The 25,550-nt window shown below is 42.1% G+C and overlaps 1 protein-coding gene across 1 annotated transcript; it reads left to right on the top strand.

The window, feature by feature from the left end:
- Window positions 1-3,908: 3,908 nt before the first annotated feature.
- On the top strand, window positions 3,909-13,470 carry AMH (anti-Mullerian hormone; the record flags this gene model as incomplete). Its single annotated transcript, XM_082254187.1, has 5 exons — window positions 3,909-4,299; window positions 4,423-4,601; window positions 4,957-5,077; window positions 8,296-8,458; window positions 12,576-13,470. The coding sequence occupies 5 exons, from the start codon at window positions 3,909-3,911 to the stop codon at window positions 13,468-13,470; spliced, it is 1,749 nt and encodes a 582-aa protein (XP_082110313.1).
- Between the last annotated feature and the right edge of the window lie 12,080 nt (window positions 13,471-25,550).

The raw sequence follows: 25,550 nt of genomic DNA, 5'->3' as shown, positions 1-25,550 counted from the left end.
CATGACGTCACATCTGGCAGGAGCGGCTGCGTGGCGCCAGCGGTGGATCATGTGACTGTCAGCAAGATGGATGGTCATGGCGCCGAAAGTCCCACACTACACTGTACACACAGTACACAGACGCCAGCAGCAGCAGCAGCATGATCGCACCCGGGGAATCGACTGACCAAGTTAGTAATAAAAATCAGCAGTGTAATTATTGATCCCATCCTCCGACCTCCACCAGACCACCACCCACCACACTGCCCCCTGCTGATCTCACCACCCCCACAGATCTTATCCCTGATAGGATGGGGGGGAAGCAGTGGCGGTGGGGAGGATGGCACCCTCCATCACCACTGCCACTAATCTCCCCTCAGCTGCCACTGATCTCACCACCACCACCACTGATCCAACCCCCCCCACCACCCCTGACACTGATCCCACCCCCCCACCACCATCCCTGCCACTGATCCCACCCTCCTCACCACCACCGGTGCCACCGATCCCACCCCCCTCACCACCACTGCTGCCACCGATCCCACCCCCCTCACCACACCCGCTGCCACCGACCCCACCCCCCTCCTCACCACCACTGACCCCATCCCCCTCATCACCACCACCGCTGCCACCGATCCCACCCCCTTCATCACCACCACTGCTGCCACCGACCCCACCCCCTTCATCACCACCACTGCTACCATGACCCCACCCCCCCTCATCACCACCACCGCTGCCACCGACCCCACCCCCCTCATCACCACCACCGCTGCCACCGATCCCACCCCCCTCATCACCAACGCTGCCACCGATCCCACTCCCCTCATCACCACCACCGCTTCCACCGATCCCACCCCCCTCATCACCACCACCGCTGCCATCGATCCCACCCCCCTCACCACCACCCCTGCTGCCACCGATCCCACCCCCCTCACCATCACCGCTGCCACCGATCCCACCCCCCTCACCATCACCGCTGCCACTGATCCCACCCCCCTCATCACCACCGCTGCTGCCACCGATCCCACCCCCCTCATCACCACCCCTGCTGCCACCGATCCTACACCCCTCATCACCATCAAAGCTGCTACCGATCCCACCCCCCTCACCATCACCACCGCTTCCACTGATTCCACCCCCCTCACCACCACCCCTCCTGCCACTCATCCCACCCCCCTCATCACCACCACCGCTGCCACTGATCCCACCCCCTCATCACCATCACAGCTGCCACTCATCCCACCCCTCTCACCACCACCCCTGCTGCCACTTATCCCACCCCCCTCACCATCACCACCGCTTCCACTGATTCCATCCCCCTCACTACCACCCCTGCTGCCACTCATCCCACCCCCCTCATCATGTCTGCAACCTCTGACATCTCCTGTACTATGTCTGCAACCTCTGACATCTCCTGTACCATGTGCGCACAGCCCCTGACATCTCCTGTACCATGTCCGCACAGCCTCTGACATCTCCTGTACCATGTCCGCACAGCTTCTGACATCTCCTGTACCATGTCCGCACAGCCTCTGACATCTCCTTTACCATGTGCACACAGCCTCTGACATCTCATGTACCATGTCCACAGCCCCTGACATCTCCTGTACCATGTCCGCACAGCCCCTGACATCTCCTGTACCATGTCTGCACAGCCTCTGACATCTCCTGTACCATGTCCGCACAGCCTCTGACATCTCATGTACCATGTCCGCACAGCCTCTGACATCTCCTGTACTATATCTGCAGTCTCTGACCATCTCCTGTACCATGTCTGCAACCTCTGACATCTCCTGTACCATGTTTGCAACCTCTGACATCTCCTGTACTATGTCTGCAACCTCTGACATCTCCTGTACCATGTCTGCAACCTCTGACATCTTCTGTACCATGTCTGCAACCTCTGACATCCCCTGTACCATGTCTGCAACCTCTGACATCCCCTGTACCATGTCCACACAGCCTCTGACATCTCCTGTACCATGTCTTCACAGCCTATGACCATCTCTTGTCTTTTATCATGTCTGCAGTCTCTGAGGGTCAGTCTGGAGAGGAGTCGGGAGTGGGAGTGCCACCGGGATGGGGGTCACTGGAGAAGTCAAATGTCTGTGGACTGTGGAGAGAAAACCCAGAGCCAACAAGCTGGAGCCAACTGACTGAGCCTTGCACGGTCCCCCTGAGAGGAGGTCAGTGACACTTCCGCCAGACCAGGCTGAGTAGGGGTCAGTGACGTAAGGGGGAAATGAATACAGTAATGTAAGGGGGCACTGATGCTATGGGGCTGGTATGAAATTATTTCCAGGGCTGGTTTTTATTCCCAGTCCGGCCCTGAGGTGGGACAGGGGGTGTAGCGCCCAAAGAAGCACAGGTTGCCTCCAAGGTTCCCTAGAGCCAGGCCGTTGATCCCCTGGTGGATGCTGGAGAGACCTGGATATACAGCAAGGCAGATTTCTCTCAGGGAGCTCCAGATGAACTTGACAAACTTGTGCAAGCAGGAAACAGGAGTGAGAGCCAGGCTGAGGATCAAACACAGATAATCTGTCTGGGGGTTCAGGCAGGTAGTGGAAACAGGAAATTGGTCACAACAGGAAGGAAAGCAGGTAGTAATGATAGAGTCCTTAAAACAAGCTGGAGTCATACACTGAAGGGCAGGCAGGTAATAGTAACAAAGTCCGTAAGCCAGGCTGAGGTCATACACTGAAGGTAACAGTAGCAAAGTCTGTAAGCCAGACCAAGGTCATACACTAAAGATCAAACAGGAGCAAGGCTGGTAGAGCACACAGGGGGTCAAAGCCAGGAGAAGGAGATCAGACAGGTCAGGAGCAAGCCGGGTCACAACAGGAAATCCAAGGTAAGTATGCAGAGACTCAGGACATAGGAAGGCTGAGGACAATCCAGCAAGAGATCTCCTCTAAATCCTTAAGGTTTCTTGGCTGTCGCTTGGCAACTCGAAGTCTGGAGTGGACCAAAATCCCTCCTGAGATGTGTAAAAACCTGGTACCCAACTACAAGAAATTTCTTACCTCTGTGCTTACAAACAAGGGTTTCTCCACCAAGTACTAAGTCATGTTTTGCTTGGGGATCAAATACTTATTTAATTCACTGAACTGCAGCTCAATTTATAGCATTTGTATCATGTGTTTTTTTTTTTTGGATTTTTGGTTGATATTCTGTCTCTATCATTTAAAATACACCTATGATAAAATTATAGATCCTTCATTTGTTTGCAAGTGGGCAAACTTACAAAATCTGCAGGGGATCAAAACTATTTCCCCCACTGTATGTAAACTATTAGATAATGGTAACTGACTTGTATGTTTTCACAAGAGTTCAAAATTGGTGCCCAAGGTTCTATTCTTTTACAGCTTTAATGTCAGTCAGTAGAAGAACATTGTAATCAAGAGGCTGAATGTTAATTCCAATCTTCCATCAAGCAGATGTCTCTGAAATCTCCCAATGTTTAATAACCAGTTATACATGTGCTGTTGGTCTTTTCTGGCATTATAGCAAGTTCTTCAATAGATGTATTGTTGTCCTGGCCACATTCAAGGTCAAGGTACAGGAGATTCTTTCACAGGGGCGGAAGAGTAAAAATAAATTCCTAGGGATCCCATTCTATCTGTATTAACAAAATACACACACACATGGGAGAATACAGTTTGGGAATATACATCCCCCGGGTTGTTCAAGGTTCTCAAATTATTCACAACACTGGAACTTCCCTCCCTTCTGCACATGACTTGGCAACATCTTCTCAACAGAATATTTAGAAGTGAGGTGGTACCATTGCTCTAGATATACTAGGCTATCCGACGGCAACTGGTCTTCAAAAGATGTCTCTGACCCTGTATGCTCTGGAAGAAAAAGGATTAAAATAGCGGAACAATTAAGGATACCAACAATTCTATTGATACTTCTTCAGCGGAGTAATGGGGATTTTCTGTGCTGTGTGGTGGCTTTTGTTACCTCTTATATGTCAATCATTGCCCACCAATGTTGGCAAGAGAGACATAGAAGAAGGTATGGTGGACAAGAAAAATCATGTGTTACCAGTAGAAGTGTCATATTCTGAACAAAATGAGACAGTATGTGAAGCATTGGCAGGAACAAGTTGGGGTAACCTGGAGACACATGGGCTCCTCAGGGAGTATGAAGCTGGCTTTCTGGATTCAGTCAATCAAGAGTCTTGGCAACAGTCACATGTGTTTGGCATATGCGTAGAAGACAAGCAGTCAACAGCTCTGATAGCTACAAAGCAACTTGCAAACTTTCTTGCGGATCATCAAGGAAGGCAATTGGTGGTTATGCACCTAAAAAAAGGTATTCTTTTTTTTGCTCTCTTTTTTTTTTTTAATAAAAAAAAAACAAAAAAAATGAATAGTCATTTTCAAAAGTGCTGCTTTAATATTAGTTACCAATATACTTTTTTTCTCTCACCTAAAGTGAAGTGGGAATCTGGGGTCAGCATGCATTTTCATGGAAGCGTACAGGAATACATTTCTCCCATCCTTCAACACTTGCACTTACTAATAGGAGTATTTTTTCTTGATACCCACAAGCTTCCTGTGGGTCATCTTAACTCCAAGATCAGAATGTCAGGAGAATCTTTCCCTCAACCGCAAGTAGGTATAGCCAACTTAATAAACATTTAATCAGCTGGGAATATGTGCAAATGTTGAACATGATGTACATTCTATGTTGCTAATATAATGCTGTATCAAGAATTGGCTTGGGCAGTAGCTGTAGCTTTTAGAGGTGGTGGGACATGTTGAAACTTGTAGTTCTTCTGTGGTTGAAGCTAGTAGTTGGATAAATGGTTGTTAAAATAGTTATGTGAACCATCATTACTATTTATTGAACTAAGATTTTATTATATTAATTGTAACCGGTTATTATATATACATATTTTTGCTTACTGTAACTTACTTTGCTTGTTAAGACAAAGCTAAACTTTTAATTAAAGCGCTGTATTTATAGGTTGTCTGCATGTCACCAGAGACCCGTTATCTTGTCCTCAAACTCAGTGGAACGGTTAGGAGTGTTGAGTCGGGAGACCTAAAACTTCACATTTCCTTTCATATGCAACAATATCCTGAGGGTAAGGAAGCATGAAAGAATAATGGGCTATGATTGTAGTTTAAAGAAAGCACATGAGAAGGAGGAAAAACTATGCTTGTTGGCTTGTTTTAAAATGGCCAGGGAAGACATTTTTATCCCTACTCACTACCTAGTTAGTCAGTGAAAGGAAGCCACTGTTTGGCATGCCTGTTTCAGTTCGGTGCCTTACTAGGTAGTAATGTAAAGTTCAAGGTGATGACCCCAGGGTCTGTATATTTAAAAACAAGTCGACAGTGGCAGCTTGCATATTTGTCTCTTTGTCTTTGATTAAGCTTTGTCTTAATCAGTTTGCTTTAAATGGCTACTCCAGCTAAATTGATATTTTAACATTTGGTAGCTCCTGGAGAGTTAATACCTGTGGGTATTAAAATCACATCAAAGTGACACCTGTTTTGTATATAAGGCCCCTCCTGGTATCTGTACACCATTTTGGTTTCTTGTTGAGCACCTCAAGAGTCATGAACACCAAGATTGGCACCTTTGGTCAATTAATCTAACCTGTCTATTCTTACCTTCTGCACATTACTATTGGGCAACCACAGTGTTGTGTCGGCTCAATAACCAATAGTGAAGGGTAGGATTTGGTGGATTAAAGACGGTGATCACAGACACTGATAGCTACTTGCATCAGAGCACCTCAGCAATCAGGACTCACAAAATATTCTACAGATTATCAGAAGTGACATGTAGGTACCAGTATATATGGATCACAAACAGTATAGTAAGGCCCACAAGTGAAATTTCATGTCATCTGTGCAATAGGAATTAAATATTTAATTAGGTGCTTTCTTTTGTTCATCCTCTTCTAAGTCCAGATACTGCAGTTTTTTTTCAACTTAACATTGACTTTACTCAACTAATTTAATGAAAGGTGAGCCTCCCAATTAGAAATGTGTCTAAGAAAGGACACTGTGAAAAACAACAATTATATCAGAACGGAGAAAGGTATAAATCTGCAAAAAAAAGTTTGTGAATAGGTAACTTTGAGTCTAATTTTGTCAACAACAAAAAAAAAAACCCTCTAAGTTTAAGTGTCAAAGGGTAAGTTAGCACTTACCCACTGTAACAAAAACCTAGAAAAGGGTAGAGAGTGTAGTTCCATTTCATAGGTTGGGCTAAGGGTTAAGGTCAAAAAGTGTCAATAGGGTCAGATATTAGGATTCAATTAAAGTGGACCTCGCAACCTGCAACAACTAGGGGTTATATAGTAGCTGCTGCAGATACTGCAAGGCCCACATTCATTGTTAAAAATTATTTTTGGCGTTAAGGCTTTATTGAAAGAAAAATTCAACTATACTGCACCAAAAACTAACAATTACTTAAACGGATTTCTGATTTTTTTTATCATGTTGCCTTCTCTCATATCTAAATTAAGCAATAAAAATAGCTGCCTCCACAATAGCATTTTTGTTTCTGTGCTATTTTTGAGATATGGCATTACAATAAATGTACTTGCAGGCCTATAGTATACACTGTGAAATATTGTAATGATTATTGTATATTCACCCAAAAAAAAAAAATATAGGTTTATGCAGTTTTGAGCAGAGTTAAAAAGTATTAAGAAATTTACCTTTACAGCCATAAATCAGATTCCACCTCTTTTTAATCCATTCTAGACCAGTGGTTCTCAATTCCGGTCCTCGGGACCCACTAACAGGCCAGATTTTAAGTATTACCTTGGGGGATGCAGACTAGAATACTGCAATCACTGAGCAGCAAATTAGATCACCTGTGATGTAATTTAGTTATCTTGCAAACCTGGCCTGTTGGTGGGTCCCGAGGACCGGAGTTGGGAACCACTGTTCTAGACAAGAGACAGCTAGGATTTATTTGATTGTTACAGGTAACAGACCATGTCATCTTCTTTCCTCTATCTTAATAAATAAGTCTCGTATATTAGCATCAGAACAAGTGATTTTAAATTGCCCCACAGCCATCAATCAGGTTTAGAAATATAGGTTGTAACAGTTTTTTTTTTTTTTTTTTTTTTTATCGGGGTGTGGGAAATAAAAAATACTGGCTCAAAGTTCCTGCAGAATAGTTCTATTTAGGATTAAGTGATCCTAGTTCAACAGACTCAAGAAAAGCAAGGAGGAATTAAAGCCATGTTGACAACTAATAAAGATTGCTCAAGGGAACCATCAAATACCCTTAATAAAAAGACCATTTCATTGTATATCTCTGCCACAATGAACAATTATTAGTGATCTGATCATGTTATATTTCATGATTAAAACAAGCAACAAAGCATCAAAAGCATCAATCCAAAACAAACTTAACTGGGGCATCATATTTCAATATATAAAACGTTTGTAATCATTATTCCTATAATCCACCAAAAATTATTTATTTTGGATAGAAAAATTATAAAAATATTTCAAATAGTTTATATGTAGTAAAAAAGTATACATTTTGTTGGATTTAAATACACATACACGCTGATTAGGTAACATACTGTGCAGACTTTGGATATTGATGTGCATTTGAGATATAGTTGATGGCGTGCATTTGTTTTAAAATTTATCAAGATACACCTACTTTTATATTATATGGAATTATTTATTTTTTTATAAACATACAGTTAGAAGTGGATTTTAGCTGCAAAATAAAATATACTTAGATCAGTCATGGTGGTAGTGATAAAGTGAATGGTCTATTTAATTAGCGATGTATAATACACTTTATTGTCAAAAGTATTGGGACGTCTGTCTTTACACGCACATGAACTTTAATGGCATCCCAGTCTTAGTCCATAGGGTTCAATATTGAGTTCGCCCACCCTTTGCAGATATAACGGCTTCAACTCTTCTGGGAAGGCTGTCCACAAGGTTTAGGAGTGTGTCTATGGGAATGTTTGACCATTCTTCCAGAAGCACATTTATAAAGTAAGGCACTGATGTTTAAACGAGAAGGCCTGGCTTGCGGTCTACGCTCCAATTCATCCCAAACGTGTTCTATCAGCTTGAGGTCAGGACTCTGTGCAAACCAAGTTCCTCCACCCCAAACTTGCTCATCGATGTCTTTATGGACCTTGCTTTGTGCACTGGTGTTGGAACAGAAAAGGCCATCCCCAAACTTTTCCCACAAAGTTGGGAGCATGAAATTGTCCAAAATGTCTTGGTATGCTGATGCATTACATGAATGTTTATTTCTTCACTTATTTTGCTATATAATTTTTTTTCTGTCTTATGTGGACAGGACTTGCAGTTTCAGCTACTGAATCAGAACAATACCTCTTTGGTATGGATGAAAATTGTTTGACCAAAATCACACCGGTTATACTTATGATTGTAGGCCATCATGCCCAGTCTGCAGTCTATCCATCCCTCATACAGTCTGATCGAAAAAGATCAGGTTCCAGGTGTGTATTAGAGATCATTGCCTCCATTACCTTTTTTTCTAGGAACTTCATTTTGTTGGACCACAGGCTGCTCCTTAAAATTGTATTTTTATACTTTCATAGCAAAGTAACTGTGTACAGCATAGACAGATCTGTTTATAAGCCATTCTGTAAAGCGTTATTTGCTGATAAGCTAAATATTGAGTCAATATTCAAAATAACTAATTTGTTTGTGTATTGTGTATTGGCTTAAACACCAGTAATGGATAAGGTTTATCTGGGAAGCCAGCGCACCTAGAAATAAATACAACTGGTGCCTATTTTTTAACTTTCCAGGGCTTCATGGTTCTTAAAGGGATTGTAAAGGTAGAAGGTTTTTTTTCTTTTATCTTAATGCATTCTATGCATTAAGATAAAGAAAAAAACTTCTGTGTGCAGCAGCCTTCCTTAATACTTACCTAAGCCTGTCTTTATCCAGTGATGTTGCAGGAGTCTCTAAGCTGCCTGGGACTCCTCTCCTCATTGGCTGAGACAGCAGCATGGCGCGATTGGCTCCCACTGTTGTTAATAAAATTAATTCAGCCAATCAGGAGAGAGAGGGGCCGGCCCAGGTTGTGGCTCAGTGTCTGAATGGACACATGGAGATGTGACTTGGCTCCGGTGCCCCCATAGCAAGCTGCATGCTGTGGGGGCACTCAACAGGAGGAAGGGGCAAAGAGGGACCCGAGAAGAGGAGGATCCAAGCTGCTCTGTGCAAAACCAACTGCAAAAAGCTGGTAAATATAACATGTTTGTTATTTTTTTTTTTTTTAAAACAAGACTTTACAATCACTTTAAGTTGGGTTGACTGGCTTCTAAATGCATTTATTTGTTCACCCTTGTAATAAATAAATAACAATAATTGCCTAAATTCTGCAAGGAAAATGTTATCAGTGCAGATTGTTTAAAGTGAACTTGTGCTATTTCTAAAGCCCCGTACACACGCACAGATCGTCGTCATACAAATGTTCGTCTTTTCTCCCCGGGATGTCGGTGTCTGTTGAAAAGTGCAAAGACAGCACAAGGACAGCACAAGAATTTTGTCCGCAGACTTCAGCTGACTGCAGAAGTGATGTCATGTAATGGTTAACTTTCCCTGTGTTTTTTATTTTCTGAGCATGCCCAGTCTTGCAAATCTGCGGTCTGTCGGCTGATTTCTGTACTGACAGGCGAACAATCGTCCGTTCTGGTGTCCGCAGACAAAAATTTTCATGTTTGCAAGAAAGACTCTTGTCCGCGGATTGTGTGCAGACAGCTGTCGGAGGCACCATACTAACACGCGTACAATCGGCAGATCTTTCGTCCGCCGACGTTTGTATGACGACGATCTGTGCGTGTGTACGGGGCTTTAATTAAACAAAAATAATCGGTATGATGCACAGCAGGCATCACAGGGTGATTGTCATTTTTGAAGGCCCATGCAAATATCAGCTTTCTGAAAACTGGCTTTGCATAGAGCTTAGCACACCAAACCTGCTCCCATGTGACAGTACTTGGGCAAGGCAGCTCAGGAAGGATTGAGAAATTCAGGAACATGAATAGTTTTCTCTGCAGTGTTTATAGAAGATAAATACATACTATGTATTTGTTAACATTGTTAAATATATTCTCAAATACTGTGGAGCTGGAAAGGAGGTATTTAGACAAATTACAGGAGGAGCAAAATATAGGAAGAAAAGCTATGTAGCGATGTTCATAACCTAAACAGGCAGATGAAACATGCAGTGCTGTTGGATTAGATGAGCAGAATTGGAAATATTTTAATCAGTTTTAAGCATTTCAATATGGTGTTAAGTTGTTTGCTTGGAGTTCCACTTTAGTTGTTTTTTTTTTATTATTAAATTGGTGTGAAAAAAATAAAAGAGCTACCATTGCTTACTTGTTTTTAAAGTTATAGACTCTGGGGCTGTCATCCTGATCCTGAATTTACTATCAAGTTACTGATTTACTTGGAACAAGCATGGAGCCAGAGAAGTCTAGAAAGTCTGAACTAAATACTTGTTCCAGGTCAGTGACTCACAAGTGTCATGGAATTTAGTTATTCACAACAACAAATTTTAATTAGTGGCTCCTAATTGCTCTTATGAGTATCGCTGTAGCGAGTGAACAGACAAACCTACTATGTTTCCAAGGCTGTTTTGAAGTTTATTACAGCACATTTGTGTTTTAGGGCCCATTCAGACTGGCGCGATCCGACTTCGAGGGGCGACCTGTGAAGTCGCTGTGCACAGCGTGCACCGCGACTTCGGCGCGACTTGCAGGGACTTCACATAATGGAAGTCAATGCAAGTTGCCCCAAAGTAGTACAGGACCTTTTTCTAAGTCGGAGCGACTTGTGTCGTTCCTATTAGAACGGGTCCTGTGCTAATCAATGGCGATCGACCGAGCGCGACTTGTCAGGCTGACATGTCGCCTGACAAGTCGCGCTAGTCTGAATGGGGACTTATACACATGCTTACATAAAAAGGAAAAAATGTAACAAATGTATAGGCAGAAGTAAGGGCGTGACATTTCCAGGAAAGATTATAGAAAAGTGTGTATGTCCGAGAGTGATCAGTGTCATACACAAAGACGGTATGAGGGAATACTACATATTAAAAAAGTTGTGAGCTATATACTGTATAAAAATAGGGGTTGATTTACTAAAGCTGTACTACAGGAATAAAATTGTAGACATCCTTGTGTATATTACATACTTATGAGCTTGTCAAGTCCATAATGCAAAAATGTGAAAAAGAAAAGGCTAGACCAAAAAAATGGTGAATAGCTAATAATTACTCAAGACAAGATATTTACTAAAGCTGGCGCGTGCAAAATCTGGTACAGCTCTGCATTGAAACCAACCAGCTTCCAGGTTTTTGTTTGTCAAAGCTTAATTGAACAAGCCAAACTTATGCCCCGTACACACGTACCGATTGTCGGCCGTAAATATTCGGCCGACGACCGATCGGCCGATTGTAGGCTTGTTAGTATGATGCTTCCGACAGCCGACAGCGCACTTTCGGCCGAAAAGAATCTGTCATGTAGGCATTAAAATTTTTGTTGGCCAACACCAGAATGGCCGATTGTTCGCCAGTCAGTACAGAATTCGGCCGACAATCAGCAGATTTGCAAGACTGGGCATGCTCAGAAAAGAAAAAACACACGGAAAGTTAACCATCACATGACATCACTTCTGCAGTCGGCTGTTGTTGGCTGACAAAATTCGTGTGCAGTCTTTTGCAGTTTTCAACAGACACCGACAGCCCTGGACAAAAGACGGCCGATCGTTCGGCCGACGATCGGTACGTGTGTACGGGGCATTAGAAGCTTGATTGGCTACCATGAGCAGCTGCACTCTCCAGTTTTAGTAAATCAACCCCATAGTATAAAAAAAATTGCAGGTTCAAAATTTTTCTCACACTAGGTTGTAAAGCCAAGATAAAAATGACAGCCCTGCAGCCTTTAAAGAAAAGTCACCAATGGCGTATACCATATTTCTACCCTCACAGGTTGCCTTTAGGTCTACGTATTTGCACCAAATGCTGAAGACTGTTTTTTTTTTAGTATGCCCTGGTTAGACATACTCCCATATCCCATACAGACTCCAAGATGTTTCTATTGACCCTTTACTGTATTCTCCATGCATGTCAGAGCCAAGGATGTAACTAAACCCATAGAAGACTATGTAACTGCTATAAGGCTCAGAGGTGGGGTGGTAAGCGGGGAGTCGGTGCTATCTGGTTACATAGTGATTTATGCAGGGGGTAATAGCATTTAGCAAACAGATTTGGAGAGAAGTATTGTATGCACAGTTTGGGAATGTCCATACAATTGCTATGAAAGCAAAAAATTCAGATTAAAGAGGCACAGCGCCACTTAATCATTTTCCTGGGGGGGGGGGGGGGGGGGGCATAATGCATAGTTACAGTATTATGCTGTGAAATGTAAACCAGACAACTTTTATTTTTTTAGAGGCCAGCATGCTGCCTGCTTTGTTTCCAAAGTTGCAATTTTACTGCGGTGTACAGTCGCTGAGATCCTAATCCATTCATATGTACTGCTCAGGATGCAAACATTTCCTCTGTGACTTATTCCACATACTATGTTATATTTGCAGGATGCAGTCCAACCAAATGGTGATTCCAGCTAAAAAAAAGGATGGATTCTTAGAAACACTGGCTCACTTCTCCACACTTCTGATGACATCTAATGGAAAAGCATCTTCTACTGTTCATCTTCCTCTTGATCCTGATGACGGCAATGCTGGTGACCTTCGACCCCACCTTTTCAATGTTACAGAAACCGAGGCCTTGGAGTGGTTGGTCGAATCTCAGGAACCTCTTGTTTTTCTATTTTTGCCTGGCAGCAAAGATGTACTGGCCAGCAGGATTCAAGGTAGCTTGAATGGAACATTGCTAGAGAAGATAACAGAAAAGATGCAAGTGGTACTAGAGGATTTGAAGGAAATTCTTTCAACTGCTGAGCATATCCAAGTTCTTCAGAAACTTTTAAACTCTTGCTATGGTTATTTTAACATAAGCTATTTGCATGTGGAAGAGGAGAAAGTACCACAGTTAGCTGAAAGTAAGCATAGGAAACTACATTCTCTGATGCTTCTGAAAATGTTACAGACAGTTCGAGCTTACTGGCAGGACCACAAAAAACTTTCACGTCAAAACCGGGGAGCAGATCTGAAGCCTCACTGCCGTTTGCAAGAGCTTACCATCAACTTAAAACCTCATGCAGAATATAAGGATATTCATTTTCCAGAAGAAATCAACATAAATAACTGTGTTGGACCTTGCCAATTTCCACAGACAACTCAAAGTGTCTATCAGGCCCATGTTATTCTACTCATCCAACTTCAAGAGAGAAGGCAGTCTGTTCTTGACCGGCCTCCATGTTGTGTCCCTGTACAATATCAAGAACAATGGCTGATGGTAGCACACGAGAATGGCATTAAGCTTCAGCTTTATCCCAACATGGTTGCAAAAGAATGTGGCTGCAGATAATGACATTAATGTGCATTGTATACATTTATGTCACTAAAAGTAAGTCCTTTATAAAAAAAAAAAAAAATATTATGTGATAAGAGCAGGGAAAGTGTTGCCCATTGAAAACATTTGCAGTTCTAGCATAATTTTCCAAGTTTGGGCTAGAATGTGAAAGAATAAACGACTAGTTTGCTGGGCATTATTTTTAATTTTTCCTTTCCGCTAGTGCTTATGTGTCCTACTGTATAAAAGCCAAGACTTTTTCTTATTCAAGGGGTTCACTACATCCTGAATAGCATCCTTTATCAAAAACAGTGCACTTAATTGTATTTCCTTAAGTATGTCAAATATGTTTATATAACCCAAGTTTCTGTTCATATCTATAAGTAACCAGCATTTGCAATATGTGTTAAGCTCTGTATACTTAAGCCATAAAAGAGAGCATTTGTTGCTGAAGTCTGCAGAGTGCCGTACAAACTGAAAGATTTGAATAGTTTCGTATACATTGAATTTTGCCAGTGGTATGTAGGCCAAGCCTGAATCTACAGGCAAATTACCTTCTGTCACTCTCCATAATGCCACCCTCCCCTCCAAAGCCACCCTTTAAAGTGGAGTTTCACTGCCCCCCTCCTTGCGGTGCCACATTTGGCACCTTTCAGGGGGAGCGGGTACCTGTTTTTGACAGGCACCGGACCCCACTTCCGGGAGATCACGCCGTGGTCTGATCATTTAGAAGTTTGGCTCCCCTCCTCCTTCCCCCTGCCCCTGGGCCATTCAGAAAGTGCAGCGTGCTTCGTGCATGCACAGTGAGGGACCATCTGTGAAGTTGTAAGTCTTCTCTGCCAGTTTCCGTTGCAGACAATGGTGGCGGCAGCACCCGAGAGCCGATGGAAACATCGGCTGGAGTGACGATGCCTGGATTCCAGGACAGGTAAGTATCCTAATATTAAAAGTCAGCAGGTACAGAATGTGTATTTTTTGCTGGGGGGAGGGAGGGGGTGGACTCTGCTTTAATGTGTATTTCCACTTTTACAGTTACATTTGCGAAAACTCTTCCCAGGTGCTTCTGAGACCAGTTGTAGTTTTGGTTAAACTTTGTTTTTTCCTTCTTTCTTTTCTGGATCTGGTCGGTCGGAGGCCTAGCTTCCTAATTGAGATCTGGGGATTTTTACTTCAATCTGCTAGGATGCTGTAATGTCAGTGTCCTCTAATGCAATACACCTACCCGTATAATTATAGCTTTTATTGGATGCAGATATAAGGGAGATGCTACTGCACAGCTTTATATAGTAATGCACAGAGGAAGGTCTTGCTAGAGTTACCTTCTGGTTATGGTTGTATATGGGTAATGACTACATTTTACTTATATAACTATATAAAATTACTATATATAACTATACTGCCTGAGTATAGTTCAGTGTTGTATAAACTGATGGTTTATTCTCCACTGCCAGATCCTGTTTTCTTCTTTTAATGTTTTAATTTTTCCTTATATTGCTACTGTATGATAATCTGGCTTCTTTTTTCTGTATTGTGTTTGGTTGTCTGAAAATGCAATACATTTTGATTGTACAAAAAAACATACAGAACCTGCAGAAGTTTTGCTTCTACATCTGTAACCCTTTGCTAGGACTGACAGTGTTTAAATCTAATAATGAGATCTACCAGCACAGTACAGGCAGGGCCGGTGCAAGGATTTTCGCCGCCCTAGGCAAAATAAAAATTGCCGCCCCCCCCCCCCCCATATGCCCTACCCTCACTACATCAGCCAAGAGCCAGAAGATCTCTGCATTATGCAAGTGTGAGCACAGTAGTTGATGTAGTGGAGGTGGGAAGCAGTTTAAAGGAACACTGATGGGGGGTAATTTCTGCTGTGACCTGTGTACAGTCCCCGCCAACCTCAGCTTCTCCTCCTGGTTGGCGGTCGGTAATAATGCAGCTTCACCGCCATCCATGTGAATAAGGTCATGGAGACAGCCAATCACAGATCACCATCAGTCAGACGAGGTCAGAGGTCAGCATTTGGGTAGATGGGGACACTGCCTGCCATACACAGCCCCCCCCCCCATATCACACAATACAGCCCCTCCATATCACAACACACCCCCCATATAATGCAGCCCCCTCCATATCATATAATGCAGCCCCCTCCATATGATATATAATGCAGCCCCCTCCATATCATACAATGCAGCCCCCTCCATATGATATATAATGCAGCCCCCTCCATATGATATATAATGCAGCCCCCTCCATATGATATATAAAGCAGCCCCCTCCATATGATACAATGCAGCCCCCTCCATATCATACAATGCAGCCTCTTCCATATCATACAATTCAGCCCCCCCCCATATCATACAATGCAGCCCCCTCCATATGATATATAATGCAGCCCCCTCCATATGATATATAATGCAGCCCCCTCCATATCATGCAATGCAGCCCCCTCCATATAATATATAATGCAGCCCCCTCCATATGATATATAATGCAGCCCCCTCCATATCATACAATGCAGCCCCCCCCATATCATACAATGAAGCCCCCTCCGTATATTTAATGCAGCCCCCTCCATATCATACATTGCAGCCCCCTCCATATCGTACAATGCAGCACCCTCCATATCATACAATGCAGCCCCCTCCATATCATACAATGCAGCATATGGAGGGGGCTGCATTGTATGATATGGAGGGGGCTGCATTGCATGATATGGAGGGGGCTGCATTATATATCATATGGAGAGGGCTGCATTGTATATCATATGGAGAGGGCTGCATTGTATATCATACAATACAGCCCCCTCCATATGATATATAATGCAGCCCCCTCCATATGATATATAATGCAGCCCCTCCATATGATATACAGTATAATGCAGCCCCCTCCATATGATACACTGCAGCCCCCTCCCCCACATGTATGAAGAGAAGACAGCGAGGCCAGTGTCCGGATAGGGGAGTGTACTGTGTCCTCTGTGTGAGGGGTGGGAGAGGAGGGGACACACATCGTCTCACCTGGCTGGCTCTGTGGAATTGTTTCTTCAGCCCGGTGGCCACCGACATGCTGCCCTAGGCATGTGATGGGGGAGGGGAGCAATCTGCTTCTGCCAGAACACGGAGGAGTGGGGGGGGGGCGTCTGGAGAAGCACAAGTCCCGCCCCCTGGGTGTGATTGGAGATCGGCTCCTGATCTACAAACAGAAATCAGCAGTAATCGGCTGGAGGGGCGGAGTACGGCGAGCGCCGAGCTGGATCCCAAGGAGAAGCTCAAACCTGTGATTTCCATGGAGGGCACCTCCGGCACCCGACTAATGTGCGCTCTAGTGGTGTGCTGCCTGAGGCTTGCTGTAGCGCTCAGGCGGCAGCCGCGGCACAGACAGCATGAGGAGTGCCACGCTGGCTGGTCCACTACTGATTCGGGTAGCAGGACGCTGGCGCCCCCTGCTAAGTTGCGCCCTAGGCGGCTGCCTAAGCCGCCTTACAGGTAGCGCCGGCCCTGAGTACAGGCAGGGAATTCTGGAGTTTTCAGAAAGGACAAATAAAATGTAAGCAGCTATCTTTATTTTTTTAGGTTATGCTATGTGTTATCCCATATTGGCTGCAAATGTGGAACTACACTTTGAGCATAAGTGCATTTTATTGTAAATATCGGGGCCAGAAATGGTTATGCTGGCTATTTCAGATACTATATCTAAAATGTGTACTGCACATACTGACTGTTCTCCTTGTTTTCTATACATGTGAAAGATCCAAAAGAAGCAGCAATCAGTACATCAACACAGAAACAGCAGAGGGTAAAAAAAAAACCTGATGTAAGCATTCATTATAGTTTGGAAATTAGTAGAATATATTGGTTTTTGAGAATCAGATCTGCAGTTTAACATGTTCATGGCTATGTGACATGTTTTCATTTAAGAAATGATCCTAATGTAAAAATAATAAATACAAAAAATGATGTACTGGCTAATAAAAAAATAAGGAACAAATTACAGATGCTTGATTGATAATTGCTTAAGCTTCTTTTTACCACCTCTCCAGAAAGTCATCTATGTAATTTCTGTACTAGAATGCATTTTCCATAAGGGTTCTCATCTGTACACATGATTTTTTTTTTCTCCATAAACTAATATATGACTGATATAAAAAAGATGAGCAAAAGCAAGCTCACATGACATTACACTTTTGCAAAAAGAAAACTCATGAAACCTTTGTTATTTGTGACAAATAAATAATCAAACATCTGTACATATATTGCGGTACCTTTTTTTGCACTAAAAGTCATTGGGTCTCCATATTTTAGGCTCTATTCACAACTGAGCATATCGTTTTCAGGTGTTTTTTTTGGGCTTTTTTTTTTTGGCTTTTTTCAGGCATTTTGTAGGCGATTTTTGCAGGTGTTTGGAGGAAGGCAATGACATCTAACAAAAACGCTTGTAATCTGCCAAAAAAAGAAGCTCATGTACTTTTTTGAGCTTCAGGTTTATGCTTAAGGAGACAAAATGCTCAGATGTGAACAGGGGCCATTCAAATGAATGGGATTTTACTTGTTGGGTGTTTTGAGACTTTAGAGATGAGCGTTTTACGAGATGAAAAACGCTCAGGTGTGAACAGGGCCTTACAGCTCATTGTTGCTAAAAATACGTCCCATCCAAATCTCCCTAAGAGGAGGAGAAGACTTCCTCTGTATGGCCCATCTTACTGTGGCCCATAAATAAACCATCAGGGTCCATATGAGTGCCTAGGTACAGAAATGTATTTTACTGCTAAAAAGGTACAGCGTATCTATTTCAGTAAAATGTATCAATGTCAGTTATGAGCTAATCCTGTTTCTCAGATATTCCCATTGTATTCATTTCAAATGGAACAAGAACAAACTCTATTCTGGACATTTTCTCTATTGTTTCTGGTTCAGCCCCTTTTTTGATCATAAACACACTTGCATTCATCACATTGCCATGGGCATATTTGACAGCAGTATTCATGCATAATTGATTTTATTGTCATTAGAGTTAATATGCAATGATATACTGTATAACTCTGTGTTGTAATAGTTTTACTGGGGGAAAAAAACTTTGCTATAACAAATTCTGTAACATGGGTCTGTTTGAGTTTTATTTCCTTGTTTGATGCAGGGGTGGGGAGATTGGTTTCTACTCTTACTTCTTTGTGTTAAGTTTGTATAAATACTAAATAAAATCTCAACTGATACTGTATATCTCCGTTATATTTACTTCAGGAACTTATATAAGTTTACCTTTATAAAGATAGTTAAGAAATTGTACAGTAAAACCTTGGATTGAGAGTAATTTGGTCTGAGAGCGTTTGCAAAGACAAGCAATTTTTTTTTTATAAATTTGACCTGATAAACAAGTGATGTCTTGATATACAAGTAGTGTCATGTCACAACTGAGTATAAAAGAGAAGAGAGGCGCCTCTAAGTGTAGCAATATGGTTACATTTAATGAAGGTATAACATTTAGCAACTCACATGGTTAATGATTAAAACAGGCACATCTAAGTATGCAGGTATCCGGGGTAAAGCTGTCAACATAGACCGTCCTCCACACTGCCATAATCTTTTCCACGCTGTGCTCTACAAACGATTCAAGCCTTTCTTTCAGATCGCTCTACTGCAGGGTAGTCTTCCCCGTCACGACTGCAGACTGAAGATTGTGAGAGCCGGCGGTGTGGAGGATTATCTATGTGGACAGCTTTACCCTGGATGCCCGCATTTTTAGATGTGCCTCTTTTCATCATCAGTCATGTGAGTTGCTAAAAGTTAAACCTTTATTAAATGTAACTATTGCTACACGTAGAGGTGCCCCCCTTCTCTTTTATACTCTGTAGCTCCTGCTGGATTTTGCTTTCAATCTCTTTGTGGAGGCTGCCATTTGTGGATGGACATTTTATGGTTACACATTGTTATAATCTTTTTATATGGACTATAAACTGAATGACGTATAAATAAACGGTTGTGGAATAAATCATCTGAGTTTCTATTTTTTCTTATGGGGAAATTTGCTTTGATATCTGAGTGCTTTGGATCACAAACATGTTTCCGGAATGATTTATGCTTGCAATCCAAGGGTTTACTGTACTTAGTATACCTAGTTTATAAAATAAACCACTGTTTTTATATTTAAAGGGTATGTTAAGACACTATTATTATTATTATACAGGATTCATATAGCACCAACAGTTTGCGCAGCGCTTTACAATGTGAGGGAAGACAATACAGTTACAATACAATTCAAAACAGGAGGAACTAGAGGGCCCTGCTCGTTAGAACTTACACTATAGGTGGAAGCTGGTGTATTGAATCAACAACTGGGCTTCTCTTACATTTTTTTTACTATTGTTACTCTAGATCACTCCCATTATTTCTGCCCCCTTTATTTCCACACCCCCCTCTTTTTCCCTGGCCATGAAGGCATACTCCTGTTGTTCCTGCTAGGGCTTAAAGGATCTGTATTGAGACAATATGTAGGCTGCCATTGCTGACCCTTCCTTCTAAGCTCCTGTACTTTTTTTTCCACTGACCTGGAACAAATATCTAAATGAGGACTTCGTTCACGTGTTCATCTGCTGTATACTTGTTCCAGATACCAGTGGTCCCCAGGCTACAAACAAGATAGGGTCTGTAGGTTTGTTTTTAAGTTTAATTTGTTTGTAAGTCAGAACAGGTAAATTTTTTAAGTTTAGCTCCAGACAGGGAAGGGGTAACACCCCTTTAACATTTGTTTTTCTGTCTGTACCCCTGTTCAGAAGATTTCTCCTCATTTTCTGTTCCAATGACAACTAGATTTTGAAAATTTGGGGTTGTTAGGAAACAAGGATTGGTGATAAAGCTTCAGTGGAGACACCTTTTTCCCATGATAACCCTTACAGGAGTGAATTTCCCTTCCTAGGGGTAGATTTCTCCTCACTTCCTGTTGTCTCCCTCTGTTTGTAAGTAGGAGTCGTTTGTAAGTCAGATGTTTGTAACCCAGGGACCGCCTGTAACTCAAACTATGGAAGCCAGCCAGATAACTATTTCAGAAGGAGGTCAATGTTATACCTGTGGAAGTGTTCAGGTGGCTTTACAACTGCCTAGATCACGGTCAACTGAAGAAATGTAGTAGCCTGTTTACAGGGCTGGGCTGCCACTGACATAAGCTTTGCCGCATGGCAGCAAAAGGATTAAAGCTGAATTCACAGATAGGCAAGTATTGTCTTTTGAATCTTGGTGTGCTTTGTGTATTTCTTCCAGATCTGTGCAGTGTAAAACTTTTCCTCTTAGAGTTTCCTATATTAGGATAAGTCACCATGCAGAGTAAGTGGTTTTGTATCCACCCCTCCAGCAGTTTTCTGCAGCAGCCTATAGTGGGTGCAAATTAGATTTGTACCCTTTGTGGCTGTTTTTAACAGAGAGTGTCAGAAAGTTGTTGTGCCCGGAGTTCAGCTTTAACCTCCTGTTATACTGTAACTTCCATTAAACATAATTGGTCACATCTTTGATTCACTTTATTTATATAGCACACATAATACCACTGGAATTATTCCTTAAGGTTACTTGAATGCAAGTGTAAGGATCTTCATCATTGAAGTATTGGACTATTTTTTAGCCGTTATCAGCTTTATTAATCCCAGTGATGAGCAGATGTTGCCTGTATTAACCACTTCAGCCCTGGAAGGTTTTACCCCCATTTTTTTTGCAATCCGGCACTGTGTTATTTTAACAGTTGCGCAGTCATGCGACGCTGTACCCAAAAAATATTGATGTCCTTTTTTCCAACAAATAGAGCTTTCTTTAGGTGGTGTTTGATCACCTCTGGCGTTTTTATTTTTTGAGCTATAAACAAATAAAAAGCGACCCTTTTTAAAAAAAAAAAACAATATTTTTTAACTTTCAGCTATAAAACACTAAAAATCGAATAAAAAATGTAAAAAATCTGATTTCTTTATCAATTTAGGCCAATATATATTCTGCTACATATTTTTGGTAAAAAAAAATCCCAATAAGCGTATATTTATTGGTTTGGGCAAAGGTTATCGTGACTACTATGGGAAATTTTTATGTATTTATTTTTTTACTAGTAATGGTGGTGATCAGTGACTTATAGTGGGACTGCTTCATTGCAGAGGACAAATCAGACACCTAATTGACACTTTTGACGACCAGTAACACCAATATCAGTGCTAAAAAAAATATGCACCGTTACTGTACTAATGACACTGGCAGGGAAGGGGTTAACATCAGGGACATCAGGGACAACCAAAGGGTTAAATGTGTCCCTAGGGGGTGCTTGCTAACTGTGTGGGGGATGGTCTGACTGGGGGAAGACAGAGATCCGTGTTCCTGTTTAGCAGGAGCACAAGATCTCTGTCTTCTCTCCTGACAGAACAGCGATCTGCCTCTCTCAGAAAAGATTGGTGGGTCACAGCGGACAGACCAGACCAGGAAGAATATGTGACGTACAGGTAGATAGGTTAGCGCAGCCGGGCCGCCCTGCCACAGTAAATGTGCGGTTTGCAGGCCGGAAACGGTTAACAAAGGTTCCATGTATTGGTGGTGTTATGTTTTGTAGGAACCTTCTCACAGCTGATGATGGCTGTCAAAATTATTGCAGGATTCCAGGAGTGAGGATCTCACATTTTCACACCTCTGTAAGGGCACCCAAAGGTGCATGGCATTCAATATACCAGCTGCGGGTAAGCTAGCCCCCTCATGATAAAGGTCAGGAATGAAGCAGCCACAGGGACAGTTTATTGAAACTGCTGCTTGCTGGAAAGTATAGGAAAAGCTCACAAACTGCAAAGGCAAAGATTAAGGTCAGTTATTAAAGGTATTGGCCCCTGCACTATCTGGAAAAAATCCACGTAAAATGATAGCTGCAGCCGCCTTACCAAAACTGAAAAAAATTAAAATCAATACAAAGTGGAGCTACGCTAATCAATTGGGGAAAGAAAAACGTGTATACTAAAGTGCCAGTGTGCTGGTATTGAATGGAGCAAAAATATAATGAAGAAAAAAATGTGCTAATAAATATAGAATAAGAATTTTCCAATGAGGTAGATATAAACATCTTCAAAAGTGGCAAACAATCCCTGTGAAGATCATGTAATATTCATCAATATTGTTTGGAGTCATAGATCTTCACAGGGTTTGTTTGTCACTTTTGAAGACGTTTATATCTACCTCATTGGAAAATTCTTATTCAATATTTATTAGCACATTTTTTTTCTTCATTATATTTTTTTCTTCATTCAATACCAGCACACCGGCACTTTAGTATACACGTTTAATTTCCACGATTGATTAGTGCAGCTCCACTTTGTATTATTTTAGTTATTAAATTGCACTTTCATTTTGATTGCTAGTACCATTAGTGAACCCTAATGGTGCCTTTTTGTTGTTTTTTTTTTTTGGAGGCTTTTTCGGTCTTTAATTTATTTTGTGGTCCATTTGAGGTCAGTGGTCCCTTTTATTTGCTTTCCCATGCACAGAAAACTTTTTTTCTTCAAGGCTTCCCTTTATTAAAAAAACTTTTGTTGGAAGGAATGATATTTTGGGTTTTATATTTTATTTTTATTTGCTTTTTATTTTGTATTGATAAGGCAGCCTTCACTTGTTACTGACCATCTGTTCTTGGAGCGTCCCTTTGTTCACAGGAAACCACTCCATATTTTTAAAGGAAAAAAAAAAAGTGCAAATTCCTTTTTATTCCCTTAGTAAAAATTACGCATTAAGTAAACGTTAGGCATGCAGTGGTTGGATGATTACAGTGTCTGATTAAAACTGTCCTGCTGCTGGCCAGTTTTATCCTGCCTCTGCTTTAAGTCTGGACCCAAGTAGGCCATAGACGAGTCAAAAAATGAACAAGATTTGTGTCGTTTTTTCCCATCATTTGTGTGCCAGCTGCCACATGCAATTTTCGTGACACAAAGCTAAAAATCCACATTTTTGTCCAGTTTTACAAAAAACAAACAAAACAAGAGCAATAAACAACTTTTAACCACTTAAGCCCCGGAAGATTTTACACCCTTCCTGACCAGGGCCTATTTTGCGATTCGGCACTGCGTGACTTTAACGGACAATTGCATGGTCGTGCGACGCTGTACCTAAGCAAATTTGACGTCCTTTTTTTCCCACAAACAGAGCTTTCTTTTGGTGGTATTTGATCACCTGTGCGATTTTTTGATCATGCGCTATAAACAAAAAAAGAGCGTCAATTTAGCAAAAATAACAATATTTTTCACATTTTTCCCCCAAAAAAATGTAAAAATCAAAATTTTTTAACATTTTCGGCAAATTTGTTTTATGCTACATATGTTTGGTAAAAAAAAAATCACAAAAAGCGTATTTTGATTGGTTTGCGCAAAAGTTATCGCGTTTACTAACAAAGGGAAAGATTTTTGTCATTTTTGTTGTTTTTTTTAACACGTAATGGCGGCGATCTGCGATTTTTTTTGCGGTACTGCGACATTGCGGCGGACAGATCGGACCCTTTGACTGACATTTTTGACACTTTTGGGGTTACCAGTGACATTACTACAGTAATCAGTGCTATATATATGCACTGTTACTCTAAAATGACACTGGCAGTGAAGGGGTTAACTTTTTTTGAGATGGAGGGGATTATGTGTGTCCCTAGGGGCGTGATTCTAACTGTGATTGGCTGTGGCTTGAGGTGTAGGTACAGTGATCAACGGTCCTACATAGTAGAACCGTATGATCACTATTCCTACACAGGGGAGAATGACAGGCGGCTTGTTTACATTAGCCGCCTGCCTTTCTCCCTCTCCACCCGACAATCGCGAGTGACCGGCGGACATCGGGTCCGCCGGTCACACGCCCGGGGGGGGGGGGGTGTCCGTGACCGCGCGGGAGCGCTCCTCTGGCGGCGCGCGCGCGCTCCCTAGGCCCTCACAGGCTAGCGTAGCGTAGCCCTACGTCGCTCTGCCTGTGAGGGGCTGACTGCCGACGTAAATAGTCGTGCGGCGGTCGGCAAGTGGTTATTATCACGTTCTCTCACAGAACAAAATATAACTGGAGTCGTTCAATTTGGCCAGTAGAATAGGCAAACACTGAGCAAAACCACCAGACATTCAAGTCAGAGTAACTAACGGAAAAACAATAAAAAGGGGGAAAAAAAAAACAAGGAGGGTGGGCTGTTAGGAATTTATTTAAAGGGAGCTGACTAAGTTGGGGAGAACTCATTAAGAAAAAAATGAAAGGGTAACTCCACTTTCGTGGGGAAAATAAATAGCAAATAAAGAAAAATAATATTGCGTATACAATTGCGACACAAGTCATATTGTAATTGAATGTTTGAATGTTATTAAAAATGATCGTTCTCTTTCAATCTGCAGCCGCTGTATTTTCTGAAAATGCAATGCAATATGGCTACCTAGAGGTCTTCTGTATACAGAATGTGTACTGAACACACCCCAGCAACATCATTTCCTGCTTGTGTGATTGCCTCACCGATTTTCCCTGAAGTCTGCCTAAAGCTTCGTACACAAGCGTCGAAATTTGGCAGGGAATTTTCGTCCAACGACCGATCTGCCGATTTTCGGCTTGTTAGTATGATGCTTCCGACAACCGACTCCGACTTTTCGGCCGAAAAAAATCTGGTGTACAGACTATAAAATTTTTGTCTGCCGTCAAAACACGGCCGATTTTCGTGCAGTCAGTACAGATTTCGACAGGGAAAAATCGAATGAGCAAGTCTGGGCATGCTCAGTGAAGAAAGAACACAAAGAAAGCTAACCAACACATGACATCACTTCTGAAGTAGTTTTTTGTTGGGCGAGAAAATTTGTGTGCAGTCTAGGCACATTCCAACCAACAAAACACAACTCTGGACAAAAGTCGGACGATCGGTTGGCCAATAATCATTGCGTGTGTACGGGGCTTTAGATACAAGTCAGATTTCAGACATCCCCTGGAACACAAATGTAATTTTTGGTTCCCTATAGGAACACCTCCAAAGGGATGCAGGCCCAACAGATTTCCTCATGACTGCTCTGCAGCTGCACAGCTGATTGATAATTATGAAACCACTCTCATCTGACCCACTTGGCACAGAGGAACAACAGTAATTTCTTCAGA

Source organism: Pelophylax lessonae (assembly GCF_965119305.1).
Source record: "Pelophylax lessonae genome assembly, chromosome: 1".
NCBI classification, from domain to species: domain Eukaryota; kingdom Metazoa; phylum Chordata; class Amphibia; order Anura; family Ranidae; genus Pelophylax; species Pelophylax lessonae.
The sequence above is the reverse complement of the archived record's forward strand: the minus strand, read 5'-3'. Positions and strand labels throughout refer to the sequence as shown.